This window comes from Denticeps clupeoides, chromosome 2 (genome assembly GCF_900700375.1).
Source record: "Denticeps clupeoides chromosome 2, fDenClu1.1, whole genome shotgun sequence".
Classification (NCBI taxonomy): domain Eukaryota; kingdom Metazoa; phylum Chordata; class Actinopteri; order Clupeiformes; family Denticipitidae; genus Denticeps; species Denticeps clupeoides.
In genome coordinates this window covers 17,854,738-17,868,856 of record NC_041708.1, presented here as the reverse complement: position 1 = coordinate 17,868,856, position 14,119 = coordinate 17,854,738, and the positions used below count along the sequence as shown (strand labels likewise).

The window sequence follows — 14,119 nt, the reverse complement described above, 5'->3', positions numbered from 1 at the left end:
GTGTTTTTCCCTTGTTCCTTCTCCATTTTAAAATCCTTGCTCAGGTTGTGTTTTGGGAACATGCCTGGCCAGAGAAAATGCCCATCCAGGCCAGGTACCGTCTCCAGCACCTTAGGTATCATATGGATGACTATGCATCTAAAGGATCCCGTGTCACAACAGTGAAAAAAGCCCACAGAAATGCACAATCAGCCATGACAGTTGATTCCATGCAGAAAGGTAAATGTATGACTGGTGACCTACTGGGAAACATTCCCAGATTTACAACTCACGCTAATCATGGGATGCCAAACATAGAAGAGTTGCACAAGAATTTTGCTTACCTCACAGCAACTGTAAAATGTGACCTTTCATGCCATGGTGGCTGCACAATTTTCAATATGCCACAAGCAAACAAAAATTGATAAAGACCATAATAGTATAATAATATTCTCACTGATTTCATTTTCATTGAAGCGCCAAAAGGCTTTGGCTATTTGTTTTGATCCAGCTTGTATGTCAAAAATGTTTTCTTGATTCATAGCACTGAAAATTCCAATCAGCTTGTTTTGCTGTTACCAGTTTCTGTTGTTGGCCTTATCATCTGTATGTTGCACATAATCTGCAAATAAGAGCTTTATTATATATTCTAGATTTAAATGCAGCTTTGTGTATTGTGGGTGCAGCTAGTGTGGTTTAGGTCATATATCCCTTGGCAGATAAAGATAATCCACTGTCTCTGTTTTCAGTATAATGCATATTACATCCAATTAGATTTTTTACTTTGAATTACACAAATGACGTCATTCAGTATTGTTCAAAATAATAGCAGTGCAATGTGACTAACCAGAATAATCCAGGTTTTTAGTAAATTTTTTATTGCTACATGGCAAACAAGTTACCAGTAGGTGCAGCAGATTCTCAGACGTCAAACAAGACCCAGCATTCATGATATGCACGCTCTTAAGGCTGTGCAATTGGGCAATTAGTTGAGAGGGGTGTGTTAAAAAAATAGCAGTGTCTGCCGTTGACTGTACAAACTCAAAAATATTTTGTACAAATGTTTTTGTTACTAGAATTTAGCAATCCTGTTAATCACTAAACGAATATATTGTAGTATGACCACTGTTTTTTATAACTGCTTCACATCTGTGTGGCATTGAGTCAACCAACTTCACTCCATGATTCTTTAACAACATTCCACAATTAATTTACATTTCTTGATTTTGCTTCAGAAACAGCATTTTTGATATCACCCCACAAGTTCTCGCTTGGATTAAGGTCTGGGGATTGGGCTGGCCACTCATAACATCAAATTTGTTGCACGTTTACTAGTGTGTTTGGGGTCATTGTCTTGTTGAAACACCCAATTAGAGGGTATGTCCTCCTCAGCGCAAGACAACATGACCTCTTCAAGTATTTTTACATGCAACCTGATCCATGATCCCTGATATGCAATAAATAGGCCCAACACCATAGTAGGAGAAACATGCCCATATCATGATGCTTGCTCCACCATGCTTCACTGTCTTCACTCTGAACTGTGGCTTGAATTCAGAGTTTGGGGGTCGGGTCACAAACTGTCTGTGGCCCTTGTACCCAAAAAGAAGTTCCTCCCTTTCTCTTCAGCCAGTGGATTTGTTCTTTGGCAAATTGTAACCTCTTCTGCATGTGCCTTTTTTTAACAGAGGGACTTTGCAGGGGATTCTTGAAAATAGATTAGCTTCACACAGACATCTTCTAACTGTCACAGTACGTACAGGTAACTCCAGACTGTCTTTGATCATCCTGGAGCTGGTCAGTGGCTGAGCCTTTGCCATTCTGGTTATTCTTCGATCCATTTTGATGGATGTTTTATTCCTTGTCTCTCTGATTTTTCTCTCCATTTCAAGGCATTGGAGATAATTTTTTGCACCTCTTTATAGGTTTTCCCCTCTCCAATCAACTTTTTAATCAAAGTACGCTGTTCTTCAGAACAATGTCTTAAACAACCCATTTACCTCAAGCTTTCAAATGCATGTTCAACAAGTGCTGGCTTCATCCTATAGGGGCCACCTGATTCACACCTGTTTTTTCACACAATTGAACCTGTCTGATTGAATGCCACACTGCTATTTTTTTAACACATCACTTTCAACTATTTGCCCAATTGTCCATATCATGAATGCACATTGCACTGCTATTATTTTGAACAATACTGTACCTATAGAATTAGTACCATCTAGGTGACTTCCTCAAATCTTTTGAATCTTTGTACCAAAATGTTCAAATTTAGAATTTAATTTGGATGGTAAAATGCACTTGGGTGCTACTTATGTTTACACCATTTGTTACTGTGTTGACAGATGAGTTTTGGGACTATGAGGAGCAGGTGGACCTGGAGGCCTTCAGTTCTAGCACTTTTTATGAGATCCTGCTGAAGCATAGTTTGTCAGTGACCACTCATCTGGGCCAGCTCAGAAGGGAGGTGAGAGATTAGTGATCTTGACCAGGTTCCATTGCGGTGCTGTCATTACAGCTGAAGGGGACACCCTGATTTAAAGTAAATCAAAAGTCACTCACATTCCTATAAAAGACTACTCAAAGTGAATGTTATTTAGAATGTTATTTGCTGAAAGCAAACTGAAGTAAAGAATAACTTACACCTGATTGAATCTTCCACCATCCTCCTAAAGCATTTATTGTAGGGTCTAAATCTGGATGCTTGAAAGGGGGTCCCATCTTCTCAGTCTCCACAGGATTTATGCATGCTGTGTGGCTTTCTTGGTGATAGAACTGCTGTTGAGGTTACATGTTACGAACCCCAAAGGAACTTGGTGCTCTGGATAATCTCCCCAGAGGAACCATAGATGTTCACTGAGTCTTGTTGACTCCTTCTGGCTTCTCCCGCCAGGGGTTGCCTCAGCAGACCAACCAGTGGTGGTACAAAGGTTTGACCAGTGAATTCCTGCTTGGGCGCGGTGCCCCCGTGTGGACACCTGTACTCCCTCACGGGGGCTGAGCACCAAGCCAGGGTAATTTCTGAGGGCCTGCAAAATGGAACCATGCAGCCCTCCACATCGGTGGCAACAGCCAATTCCTTCATTGTCTTCTTGGTACATCTGCCCCTTTCCATATCCTCAAACGGATCAACCCATCTTACCATCTTCAACTTCCACTATCTCTCTGAATCCATCCGGTCATTCACGTCAGCCAACTCAAACTGTTCATCGCCTCCCCTCTCCATCCTCCTGCTTTTATGTCTGGTTCTACAGAATTACAAGATCCTGTTTAACAAGCTGCCTGCCAACCTGCGACAAAGCCAATCTCCTGGCTTCTCACCACTCACTCCCAGATGTGCCACTACTTCTGACTTCTAGTAATTCAATCACATCTTCTTTCAGTCCTAAACAGCACATGTCCCTACATGCACCACAGTCAAGCGACCAAACATGCATAAATGAATACCCCACTCCCAAAGTAAAAAAGGCCCACCACCACTTGCATGACATTAAATAAACCATGCTTAATTTAGCTTAAAACAAATCCTTTTATCTCTGCAAACTTAGGTACAGCTTCCTTCACAGAACAGGCTCACATATGAACTTCAACAGAACAGAAGCAGAAATTACCTCTTACATATTTTAAACAAACTATACAGATTCTCCACTAGATTGTTACATCCACCCACACTTCATCATGTTACAACATAACATAGACCTTACAACAGGGAGTAAATGGACATTCACAGTTTACACTGACAATGCATGACAAAGCTGTGCTGCACATATAATGACCCACACTGAAAGAGTGGCACCCATGTTGTCCTGTGAGTAGGTACCTTGGCATAACTAAGATTGTTTATGATGTGTGTTTCATGTTTTTGTGTGTGCATGTCAAATTTATTCGTGTTAGCTGAAGGTTTTACATGTCTGTTGGCAGGTGAAGGAACTATATCAAGAAGTGGTCTGTAAAGTTCAGGGACTACAGCCAACTGGGATAGGCGGAGCAAGTGAAGGGGTGGAGCATCTGCGCATGGGGGTGGAGCGTGAGGCAGAGCGTCGACAGGGTCTGGGGGTGCAGCTGAGTCAGCTGACAGATGCACAGCTTCAGGCACTAAGGGCAGAGCTGAGGATCCAGCGGTATACCCACCAAACCGTACACTCATGGATGAGAGAGGGTTTGAGGCTGCTGGGTCAGGTTACTGACAGCCTTGCCCCACTCTGGGATGGACAAAGAGAGCAGTATGTTCTTTCTCCTCAGATAATTCAGTAAAACAATTAATTATTTATCAATAATCAAAAACCTAAAATTTGTCATTATTACAGAATTTACTGCTATTATTATCATTTATTTATTATTTACTACATCTGCTTCCAGACCCTACATTTCATGTCCTACTAGTTCCCTTCTTACGTTTTTCAAACAAAATGCACATATTTTCTCTATAGCTGGATCTGGCAATCTGAGTACAATTTGAATACTGAAGAGAGTTTATTATGTCAACTTGAATCTTGGGTTATTTGTACCACATTTTCTTGCTGCTATGTGGCTGCTGGCTGCTCCATGACCAGTTTACTCCAGACGGTGGCAGGCCTGGCACATGAGATGACAGAACTGGTGACATCCGAGTGCCATCGTCAGGGTGCCTGGGCCGTGCTTAAAGAGGCAACAGGAGCACGACTCTTATGCCCTAAAACAGGCACTGCCCTCAGCAAAGATGACATCATCTGTGAGTTTTAACATAAATTACATTTCCCCACTGCTATCGAATTTACCACAATGCATTGTGGCCCCACCCCATTTCAAATGTCACCAAATTTAACATGACACATCGTGGCCATGCCCCGTTAGCATTTTTTTTGCAAGCATCAATATATTCAATTTTTTTAACAATTCCCAAACATCACCAATTTCACGTGATACATTGTGGCTATGCCCTGTTAACTTAATTGCCATTAACACTTTTGACTTTGGCACGCTAGCATGTTAACATGCACAATTTTTTATCATGTTCCACACGTCACCAAATGTGACTCATTGTGGCGCAACCATGTTAACGTTTTTTTATGTCAGCATGATAGTATTAATATTTTAAAACAAATTTATGAACATGTCCCATACATCACAATTTAATGTGACTCATTATGGCCATGCCCTGTTAGCATTTTTTATGTTAGCATGCTAGTATATAATGTGTCACATGATTCCATCCATGTGACTGGGAGCAACACGGAAACAAGGTAACGTGACTCCTATAAATTGGCAAGATGGCCACTGCCAGCCACTCAGTCATTGATTGACACACTTCAACGAGACTCGGCTCCACTCCTTCACCTAAAAGTAAGACCGTTCCTCCTGAACTCCTTCCGTACTTAATGTTACTGCAACACAATTAAGTCAGAGGGAACTTACCTGCCTCCTTGCGTCCCACCTACACGTGCTCACGTTCTGGTTCCGTGGAGCAGAGAAGAATAGAAGTTCAGTTTGGCTGGTGTATAGTTGCAAATTGTCAGGATTGACTGCAGCTGTGCTCAACAACGGTGGCCAATCCTGACGGCGCATAAAGGCCAGACATTTCCGCCCCTTCGGAAGGGACGGCATTTTAGTGGACCTTAGTGCACGTATGTTAATGTGTGTGTTTTGAGTTCTGGCAATCGCCACACGCCTGCGGGTTTGTTTTCGTTCTTTCGTTCTAAAAAAAGATTAGCAACCCACTTGACAGTTCTTTCCTCACTATCAGACATAGCAGTCCCAGTAAAACTGTCATGATCTGAACTGACACACCCAGTATCACCCACAGATTCATGGTCCCCCCAAGATGGTAAAGGCAAGAAGTTAAATTGTTTTCGGCCACCGCGCCAGTCTTTATTTGTGTTTATTGTTTATTTAATAATAAAAACCCTTCCCAGAATGTCAGACCTCTGCGCTTCCTTCCCCCGTAAGTCCTTAGGTGTGACACAAATGATGTGCTGCCATCCAGGATGAGATGTCAGACAGGCGAGCAGAGATTTTGGTGGACACGTTAACATTTGATGGTGGAAAAGAAAAAAGATTGGTGTCATCTTCATGGCAATAGGATAACCATCACACATCACCAAGAAATTTGGTGTTAAGGGAGAACAGGAGAGGGCCAAGTACTGATCCCTGGGGACCCCAGTTGAGAGCTTGAGTGAGAGCTTCTGAACACAACTTTTTATTGTGTAACAATTCTTCGTCTTTCTACCCAGCGGCTGATGGCACCATTCGGGCAAATGATGCTGTACATATGGACCCCTGCACTGGTCTAATCTTGCCCAACCCTGGTGTTCATATGCATCTGGCCAATTCCAGTTCCAGCATGCCGGTGCCTTCTGATTTCTTCTTGCACCCACAGACAGGTCGGCTGCTGCCTATGGCTGGGAATGTGGCCTTTGATCCGTCCAGCTCCACTCTGGTCTTCACATCTGACTCATGCTGGGGTAAAGAGAAATAAAAATAAAAAAAGTTGTACATCTGCTCCTAGCAATGTAATGATTATTATGTTGTTGTATGCAGGAGATGCTGGAAAATGGGAATTACCATTACTGCCATTTATTCCATACCCTCCGAGCCAGCATACAGACCACCGTTATGCATTTCGCCTCAAAGGGCTGCGGCCGGGACAGAAGCTGCAGCTGGGCGGGGCTATGTGTGACCAGGACACAGGTGTTCTAGTACCCATCATGGCAGTGACCATCCACCCCCAAACTAGACTGGTGTACCCTCTGGGCGGCGTGTACATATGCCCAATCACACGCCTTTACCAGCCCATTCAGATTGGCTCCCCTATGCTGGACCCCCGCACTGGAAATCTGGCACTCATCACTGGGATCAGTCTGGACCCTATCACAGGTGAGGATAGATTTAAAGATTCATCTTTATACTGTTTAAATTTTTATTTTATAACAAGAAGGAAAATCACATTTCCTAATGAGTAAAGCAAACTATATACAGTACAGGCCAAAAGGTTGGACACACCTTCTCATTCAATGTGTTTTCTTTATTTTCATGACCATTTACATTGGTAGATTCTCACTGAAGGCATCAAATCTATGAATGAACACATGTGGAGTTATGTACTTAACAAAAAAGGTGAAATAACTGAAAACATGTTTTATATTCTAGTTTCTTCAAAATAGCCACCCTTTGCTCTGATTACTGCTCTTGGCATTCTCTCGATGAGCTTCAAGAGGTAGTCACCTGAAATGGTTTTCCAACAGTCTTGAATTAGTTCCCAGTGGTGTTTAGCACTTGTTAGCCCCGATAACGGCCCATATATATATATATATATATAAAAAATGGCAAGCCAAACAGGAAATAAATAATATATATATTGACAGGGAAGTGAATATATGGAATGAAAGTCCAAATATATGGAATGAAGTCTGAATATATGGAATGAAACCCGAATATATGGAATGAAAGTCTGAATATATGGAATGAAACCCGAATATATGGAATGAAAGTCTGAATATATGGAATGAAATTCTGAATATATGGAATGAAATCTGACGTCACCAAGCCGTTGGCGCCATTTTGAGAATGTTAGTTCGTTAAACAGGTGAATTGTTCCTCACATGAGTGATTCTGCACCAAACCCAGTGGCAGCAGTTTTAAGCAGCGACGACATAATAAACGCTCTGGCTAATGCTTGCAGTAACACTGCTAACAATTCTACCAGCATAGAGATTTATTTTATGTTTCACCGTGGAAGACCTAATGCAGCGACAGTAGCTGCTTATTCATCAAGCACCCGCACTGACCGAAACAGGCGAGCTTCCCACCGCCATTCCTACCTACAACCTCCGTAAACAGGGAGGAATTACAGGGCAAACTAACTTCAGCATTTTAAATCCGATATACCAGCGCTGCCCGATCCCAGCGCGCCTTGCAACGTTTACATTCAGGCTGCACACACACATTCTACAATTGAACAAACACCCGGATTATCATTATAATTCCCTTACCCACATCAGAATACAGGTAAACAAAATAAAAGTCTTTAGAAAATAAAAGACACAAGAAAAGAAGAAATACATTTATAAATCTAGTGTAACCATTTAACTCCGGCACATCCTCCCCCACTGGATTACATTAGATTAACAAAACTCCCCAAAATAACCCTCTCACAAAACAATGATACAAATAACAGAAACACAACAAAAAAAAAAACAGAAAAAAAAACAGAGAACAGAGAAATGAAATCCTCTAAACACTCCAAAACCCTAAAACACAGTCTTGATTTACAATCACAAGTGATTCTCCAGCTAATATGCTATCCCATAAAGGATTAAGGTAACCCAAGGGAGGCCACCCCCCAAATTACCTACAGGTAACTATGCCCAACACACAGTTACACACAAGACTGATACCTCCTATCTCACAACATATGAGGACTGCTCACATCTCCAGTATGTCTTAAGCACCCCACAAATACATGTTTCCCAAGCAACCAATTTGAACACAAAAAAAAAACTAATGTGAGTGCAGTAATTTCCTAATTCCTTGTGAAGACATAGTTTGATTCAGCCTATTTACTGGTCTAACAATTCTACCTAATCTGGTAGTTAATTTTCCACCCACTGCCACAGAAGAACATGAAGGTGCAACAACATCTTGAGATGACTTCTTGGACAACTGCAGAACACTTGATGCTGCATCAACATCCCCAGATAACTGACAATTATCAACCAGATGTGCAACCGCATCTTCTTGCTCAGTCTCCAACGAAGATGTACTGTTGTCTATACACACAGATAATTCATCTTGCTCAGATAGTCTTCCAGAAGATCCATCAAGATTAGCAACCCACTTGACAGTTCTTTCCTCACTATCAGACATAGCAGTCCCAGTAAAACTGTCATGATCTGAACTGACACACCCAGTATCACCCACAGATTCATGGTCCCCCCAAGATGGTAAAGGCAAGAAGTTAACAAGCATCAACAGATTCCAATGCAGTCTTAGATCTGTCTGTGCTGGGATTGTGGATCAGGTAAGTGTTCAGAGCATCATTCTTTTTCAGTACCACGTACACCATTCTCCCCCAGCGATCAGCCAGCTTTCTTTTACCCCGCTCACCCTTGTTCGCCAGAAGGACCCGATCTCCTACCTCCAACGTATGACCTTTACATCATTATACCTTTCAGCCTGTTTAGCTTGTTGCTTCACTGCGTGTGCCTGCGCGAGTAACATTGCTTCCCTTAAGTCTCTTCCAAGAGTCTGGACATATTTATCCACATCCACAGTCTCGTCATCCAAAAACACACTTCCAAACATGACATCCACAGGTAACCTCGGTGTACGACCTAACATCAAAAAGAAAGGTGGATATCCCGTTGTTTCGTGAGCTGTGCAATTGTAGACAAATGTCAGAGTATTAAGCAATTGCGGCCACTTAGCCTTCGACTTTGGTTCCAGTGCACGAATCATGTCACCCAAAGTACGATTAAATCGTTCTGCTTGTCCATTCCCCATTGGGTGATACGGTGTGGTGTGCGACTTACAAACACCGGACAATTGCAATAATTCTGCAATCAAGGAACTTTCAAAATTCGCACCTTGATCTGAATGGATACGATTTGGAAAACCGTATATGCAAAAGAAATTGTTCCAAAATACTCGCGATACTGTCTTTGCAGATTGATTCGGGCAGGGAAATGCACAAGCCAGCTTCGTGAAGTGGTCTGTTACCACCAAAACATCAACTGAATTATTGTGTGCACCCTCCGCTGTCCAAAAATCTATGCACACCAGTTCCACGGGTGCCGTAGTCACAACAGAAACAAGTGGGGCCCTTGCATCTGGGTCAGGAGCTTTACCCAAGAGACATCGTTTGCAGCGGGTAACATACTCACGCACATCCTTCTCCATAGAACTCCAGTAAAACCTCTGCCTGCATAGCCACTAGAGGTGGGAATCACCAGAGACCCCACGATACGATATTATCACGATATTTAACTCACGATACAATATTATTGCGATTTTAAACATTCTGCGATATGCTAAGTATTGCGATACGATATATTGTGATAATCACGTTTTTTTCCAACTGCAAATTATGTCCATAAAGGTAAACTTTGTCAAAATACATTTAATCTTACAAAATAGTCTTTAGTCATTCACTTTCATCATTTTTATTGCTGACAAACTGTTACTGACATAGAATTACAGGTACTTTGAACAGTATAAATTGCAAAAAGTTATGCAGCAACTTCAGCAGCTTAATAATTTTAAAGTAAATCTCTGTTAAATGAAAATAAACTAAAAATGTAGATTTGCATTAACTAAATAAAAATGTTAAACGACAATAAAATTAAACCTGTTCTCTTAAATTAAGATAAGCAAAATGACCTGTTTGTTGATACCTGGGTTCCAGCGTTTTAAGCATGTAAGAGAAGCCTTCGTTTTCCACAACGTTGTATGGACGCAGGTCTTTGCAAATGAAGTACGTTATGGATTGTGTTATTCTCTTAGCTCGCTCTGAATTGGGAGGTAGTTTTGTTAAGCTAAGTGTGTCCAGCGTTGGTTGATTTTTCAGTGGAGCTGGTTTAGCTTTGCCGTCCTCAGCTAACAATATCTCAGGATGGTGGCGGGAGAGATGAGCCCTCATGTTCGTAGTATTTCCAGAATACTTTACTTTCATACGACACTCCTTGCAAATCGTGTGTGTCATATCCATCTTTTTTGTCCCATCCTTGTCAAAAAATCCAAAATACATCCAGACGTTTGACTTAAACACGGACGGCGCTTTCCTAATCTCTTTCTCTGCCTCCATTTTTGTTTTACCGAATTCATCCCACACGCTGACTCTCACCTTTGCTGACCTCACTAAAGAAAACGCCCAACAGCACCACCTGGTGGAGTAAAAAATTTATTGCTTTAATCATTGTACTAACAGTTTGATTTGTTTATTTAAATTTGTGTACAAAATATCGATATTTGGTGTCCCTGTATCGATACAATATCACCATGCAAAATATCGCGATACTATGCTGTATCGATTTTTTCCCCCACCCCTAATAGCCACAGTGTACGGTGTTGTCCCTGGTGCCCCGCTTCATCATGTACCCCCTTCCACACAGAATTTCTCAGCGACGAAGGTACGACATACTGAAAAATCTTCCGTTTGGTCTGCCCATGCTTTGAAACTCTATACAGTATGCCCAGTTTTACTTCAAACATACCCCACTGCCTCAAAGTTCTCAAAACTTCCCTAGACTCATGAGCTCTTTCCCGTCTAGAAGGACGTCTGTTCCGACTAACAAAGTAATGGACACAGGCAATGACTGGATCCTGCATCTGCTTCTCAAGCAGCTCTTCATGTGAGAGGACAGGAAGTGGGCTACTACCTATAGGTACCAGGCTACTCAGATGTTGCACATGAGAAACTGCCCTAGTTAAAGCACCCCGCTCCCACTGACAATGTGACTGTAGCACAGCTTGTACGTCATTTCGCGACACCTCCCCCAGCGATGAACCCTCACCCCGTTCCTCCGGTGGCTCACACGTCAACCGAAACATGTCCTTTATGTCATGTACCTTTACTGACTTCGCTTCCTGCAGTAACTTATCATACGGAAGGCGAGTAAGCTTGCTGATGGCTCGAGATGTGGTAAATGGCTCCCTGCTCAACGCATCAGCCACCATGCATCACATGCATCTAATTTCGGCTTTGTGAGGATGTACTTCAACGGATTATTATCAGTCCACACAGTGAATTGGTGACCCCGTAACCAATGACTGAACTTATCATGGATAGCCCATTTCATTGCTAAAAATTCTAGTCGATGTGCTGGGTACTTGGACTGGGCATGATTAAGCGACTTACTGGCAAACGCAATTGGTCTAGCCGTAGTACAACCATCCTGCAACTGAGAAAGCACAGCTCCCAAACCACTAGTAGACGCATCCACCGAGAGCAGGAATGGTTTTGTGAAGTCTGGATGAGCCAATAGAGCTTGACCAACTAGTGCCTCCTTCAACAACCCTAAGGCCTCTCTACACTCACTAGTCCAATCTGCCGGAGTCAACCTACGAGTGTTAGCGGTCCTCTTCACACCCTTACCTCGGCGAGGTTTCTTCGGACCGGCGGTCAGCAAACAGTGGTCTCGCAATGGTGGAACAATGCTCTATGAAATGTTGGTAATATACTACCATGCCAAGAAAAGATCTTATTTTAATTGCTGAAGGTGTGACACCATCTGACTCCATCAAATCCTGCTCACTCACATTCAAAATGGCCTCTACCTTTGCTGGATCGGTAGCCACACCCTCCACACTGATGATGTGGCCCAAAAACTTCACTGACTGTCTCAAAAACTGACACTTGGATGGGGAAAGTTTCAGGTTGTGCTGCTTGAGACGTTGGAACACCATTTCCAACCTCTGCAAACTCTCCTCTGCAGTCTTCCCAAAAACCAACAAGTCATCCAAATAACAGAGAAGACTCATAAAATTTTTGTCACCAAACACTGTTAACATCATTCGCATAAAAGTTGCTGGACTATTACACAATCCCTGTGGAGACGATTGTACTCATGCAGACCCAAAGGGGACAAAAAAGCAGTGAACTTTTTGTCCTCCTCATGTAAGGGAATATTATAGTAGCCCGACATCAAATCCATGGTACTAAAATACGCATTGCCGCCAAGTGCAGCGAGGACATCTGCCAGGTGAGGCAATGGATGGGCGTCCTTCACTGTGCGAGCATTCAGCCATCTGAAATCAGTACAGATGCGTAGGTCACCAATCTTTTTCCACACCAACACTAAAGGTGACGCATACTCACTGCTCGACTTGCGTATTATCTCCTTCTCTTCCATGTCATCCAATGTTTCTCTCAACTTCTGATAATGTGCTGGTGAAATCCTCCGATAGGGAAGTCGGAAGGGTCTGTCATCAGTGAGACGTATCCTGTGACAAAAACCACTTGCCTCCCCACAATCCAACCTATGTCTGGAAAACACACTTTCATATTTCTCAATGAGCTCCAGAAGTTTCTCTCTCCAAAAAGGAGTCACTTCACAGTTAGCAACATCTATGTCCTGCAGACCCAAATTCTCCAATCTACTCTCCATAGACGTTCCAACCACACTTCCAGTGCTTGTTGTTGTCAGACAATGATTTTTCCTGTCAGCAGTCAGTGTTCCAACATTCTGCGAAATTTCCTGCTCCTTCAGTACATCAAAATCTTCCAATGCGATACATGGAAACACATTGGCGATTTTTGCATTCCAGCGGAGTGTGATTTCAGAGGGAGTAGGGTTTATCAGTTTTACTGGGAGCCATCCGTCTCCCCAAAGAGGTGAAACAACTCTACTCACCAGTACGTTACGATGCACACATCGGGACTTACACGGCTCCACTACAACAGTACTACCTGCAGAGAGTTGTGTTCCAGGTGGCAATCGTGCCCAGACCAGATGTTCACTTAAGGGTTCAAGTGTGACAGCCCTCTTTAACTTAACTGTACCCACTTTATTTGGAATGCTTTCCCCCCTCCATCTCTCCAGATTGGATAACATCCGCAGAAAATCACCATGTTCATTTTGACACATTCCATCCGGTTTGTTTAAGACACTCCAATAACGGTCATTAAATTTCAACTGTCTGATCAATGGTTTCAAAACGTTAGTACCAATAACCAATTGATCTACTTGACCTTCTACCACTAATACAGGAACCTCAAAATTAATTCCAAAACAATTTGAGTTTTAGTGTACATTCACCCACTGGGTTAGTCTGCTTACCCCCACACCCCACCAGTAGCACATCTGACGGGATTAACTGGTGATCACTGAACACACCTTCCTCCTGTAGCTGAGCAAGGACATCTGCACACAGGGTAGTAGCCATAGATCCACTATCGAGCATCCCCTGCAGTTCAACTTTACCCTGCACTCGTACCGAGGTGTAAAACAGGCCCTCGCTCTGACCTGCTTTTAAAGAATTCTGAAACACCACTGCCTTACCCGCTGGCGCCATAGTACAACAATGTGAATAAACAGACTCAATATCATCAGTGGAGAATGAATCAATTAGCCCCTCATTGCCCTCCTTCAACTCGAGGCATTTCAGTTTCCCATATACGGCCCGTCCTGTGTGTGACCAGATTTTGATCTGCGTAGCACAGAATTAC

General features: G+C 42.7%; 1 protein-coding gene across 1 annotated transcript in view; it reads left to right on the top strand.

Annotated features, from left to right (window-relative positions):
- The window catches only part of LOC114768840 (uncharacterized), a 46,140-nt gene that overhangs the window by 9,580 nt on the left and 22,441 nt on the right, over positions 1 to 14,119 (top strand). Inside the window, exons 10-15 of the mRNA XM_028961210.1 lie at positions 45 to 219; positions 2,325 to 2,446; positions 3,901 to 4,202; positions 4,533 to 4,690; positions 6,189 to 6,419; positions 6,496 to 6,831. Coding sequence (XP_028817043.1) covers positions 45 to 219; positions 2,325 to 2,446; positions 3,901 to 4,202; positions 4,533 to 4,690; positions 6,189 to 6,419; positions 6,496 to 6,831 — 1,324 coding nt within the window. The remainder of the gene's footprint in view (positions 1 to 44; positions 220 to 2,324; positions 2,447 to 3,900; positions 4,203 to 4,532; positions 4,691 to 6,188; positions 6,420 to 6,495; positions 6,832 to 14,119) is intronic.